Source organism: Myotis brandtii, unplaced genomic scaffold (genome assembly GCF_000412655.1).
Source record: "Myotis brandtii unplaced genomic scaffold, ASM41265v1 scaffold105, whole genome shotgun sequence".
Taxonomy (NCBI): domain Eukaryota; kingdom Metazoa; phylum Chordata; class Mammalia; order Chiroptera; family Vespertilionidae; genus Myotis; species Myotis brandtii.
Window position 1 is genome coordinate 3111295 of NW_005353538.1, and position 2450 is coordinate 3113744.

General features: G+C 47.0%; 1 protein-coding gene across 1 annotated transcript in view; it reads left to right on the forward strand.

Annotated features, from left to right (window-relative positions):
- ZPR1 (ZPR1 zinc finger) overlaps window positions 1–2450 on the forward strand; it is a 14818-nt gene that overhangs the window by 2073 nt on the left and 10295 nt on the right. Inside the window, exon 2 of the mRNA XM_005856897.2 lies at window positions 2163–2447. Coding sequence (XP_005856959.1) covers window positions 2163–2447 — 285 coding nt within the window. The remainder of the gene's footprint in view (window positions 1–2162; window positions 2448–2450) is intronic.

Genomic DNA, 2450 nt, shown 5'->3' on the forward strand with positions numbered 1-2450 from the left:
AAATAAATAAATAAATAATAAAAAACTAAAAAAAAAAACACATCAGATAAACCCAAATTACCTGTACTCTTCAAAAATGCCAATGTCATAAGACACAAAGACAGACTGAGGGACTTCCAGGTTGAAGGAAACCAGAGACCTGAGAACTAGGGGCAATGCCTGGTCCTGAATCAGATCCTGGATTGGAGAAAGAGTTGCCATGGAGAACATCAGAGGGACAAGATGTGGAATTTGAATACAGACTGTATCTATATATATAAAAGCCTAAGCGACCGTTATGATCAGACGACCAGATGACTGGCCGGTAGCTATGACGTGCACTGACCACCAAGGGGCAGACGATCAATGCAGGAGCTGCCCCCTGGTGGTCAGTGCACTCCCAAAGCAAACCTCCCATGGTCCCTCCCCCTGCCGGCCTTCCCCGATAGGCCCCAATTGGCCCCGATCTCTAGCCAGGCAGAAGGACTGGACCTGTGCACAAATTCGTGCACCAGGCCTCTAGTCCTATATAATAAAGTGGTAATATGCAAATTGACCATCACACCCTTGCACAAGATGGCCGCCCCATGCAGTCACAAGATGGCCACCCCCATGTCATCACAAGATGGCCTGCAGGGGAGGGCAGTTGGGGGCGACCGGGCCTGCAGGGGAGTGTCTTAACAAAAATTTGTACATGAATATTTATAGCAGCATTATTCATTATAAATAAAAGGTGGAAACAACACAAATTACCATCAACAGATGAATGGATAAAATAAGTGGTAGATACATAAAGTGAAATATTATTAAGAAGTACTAATACATACCATAGTATATATGAAATAAAAAGATGATGTTAAGTGAAAGAAGCCAGTTATAAAAGATCTATGTTACATTAAACCATTAAATGCAATATCCAGAATCAATCAATCTGTAAAGTCAGAAAATAGGTTAGTGATGGCTTAGTCCAGGGGTGGGCAAACTTTTTGACTTGAGGGCCACAATGGGTTCTTAAACTGGACTGGAGGGCCGGAACAAAAGCATGGATGGAGTGTTTGTGTGAACTAATATAAATTCAAAGTAAACATCATTACATAAAAGGGTACGGTCTTTTTTTTTTTAGTTTTATTCATTTCAAACGGGCCGGATCCGGCCCGAGGGCCGTAGTTTGCCCACGGCTGGGTTAGGGGGTGATCAGGCAGGCAGGCAGAAGCAGTTAGGGGAAATCAGGCAGGCAGGCAGGCGAGTGGTTAGGAGCCAGCAGTCCTGGATTGTGAGAGGGATGTCTGACTGGGCCTAAACTGGCAATTGTACATCCCCAAGGGATCCCAGATTGGAGGGGGGGGTGGCTGGGCTGAGGGACACCCCTCCAACCCCCCAGTGCATGATTTTCATGCACCAGGCCTCTAGTATTAGATAATAGTACTGTATCAATGTTAAATATCCTGTATTTGGTAATCATAGTTTGGATATGTAAGAAAAGATTCTTCTTCTCCCAGCATGTGTGTTGGGGATATATTCTGAAGTATTCAAAGGTATAGATATTATTGTCTGCACCTTACTGTTTTTTTAAAATATATTTTTATTGATTTTAGAGAGGCAGGGGGAGAGAGAAACGTCAATGATGAGATTGAATATGGATCAGCTGCCTCTTGCAGGCCCCACACTGGGAATCGAGCCCACAACCCGAGCATGTGCCCTTGACTGGAATCGAACCGGGACCCGAAGTCTGCAGACTGATGCTGGTATCCACTGAGTCAAACCAGCTAGTGCTGCAACTTACTCTTTAAAAAAATTTTTTTAAATTGATTTTAGAGAGGAAGGGAGAGGGAGAGAGAGATAGAAACAGTGATGATGAGAAAGTATCATTGATTGGCTGCCTCCTGCATGCCCCCTACTGAGGAAGGAGCCCGGAACCCAAGCATATGCCCTTGGCCAGAATCAAACCCGGGATCCTTCAGTCAGCAGGCCAACCCTCTATGCAGTGAGCCAAACCAGCTAGGGCGCAACTTACTGTTAAAATAATAATTGTGTGTGTAGTGACAAATGTGGAAAAAGTGTTCATAATTAGTGGATTAAAAAATAATTACTGGATTTGGATAGAAACTAAAAAAAAAAAATCAATTGAAAAATCTAAAAAAAAGGGGGGGTGGGGCCCAGAGTGGGCCACCTCCCTACGAAAGGGCGGGGCGGCCGCGGAGGTAAGTGCCGCCGGAAGGGGCGGGGCCACGGGAGGCCAGGAGCCGGAAGCCGCCAGGTGGGGAGCTGGGTTCACTGGTTCTCTCCTTGGCTTTCTGCTTCCCCAGGGCGTGACGCGCCTGCTGCTCACCACGATCCCCTTCTTCAGAGAGGTGATCGTCAGCTCCTTCTCCTGCGAGCACTGCGGCTGGAACAACACGGAGGTCCAGTCGGCGGGCAGGATCCAGGACCAGGGCGTGCGCTACACGCTGACGGTCCGGGCGGCCGAGGTG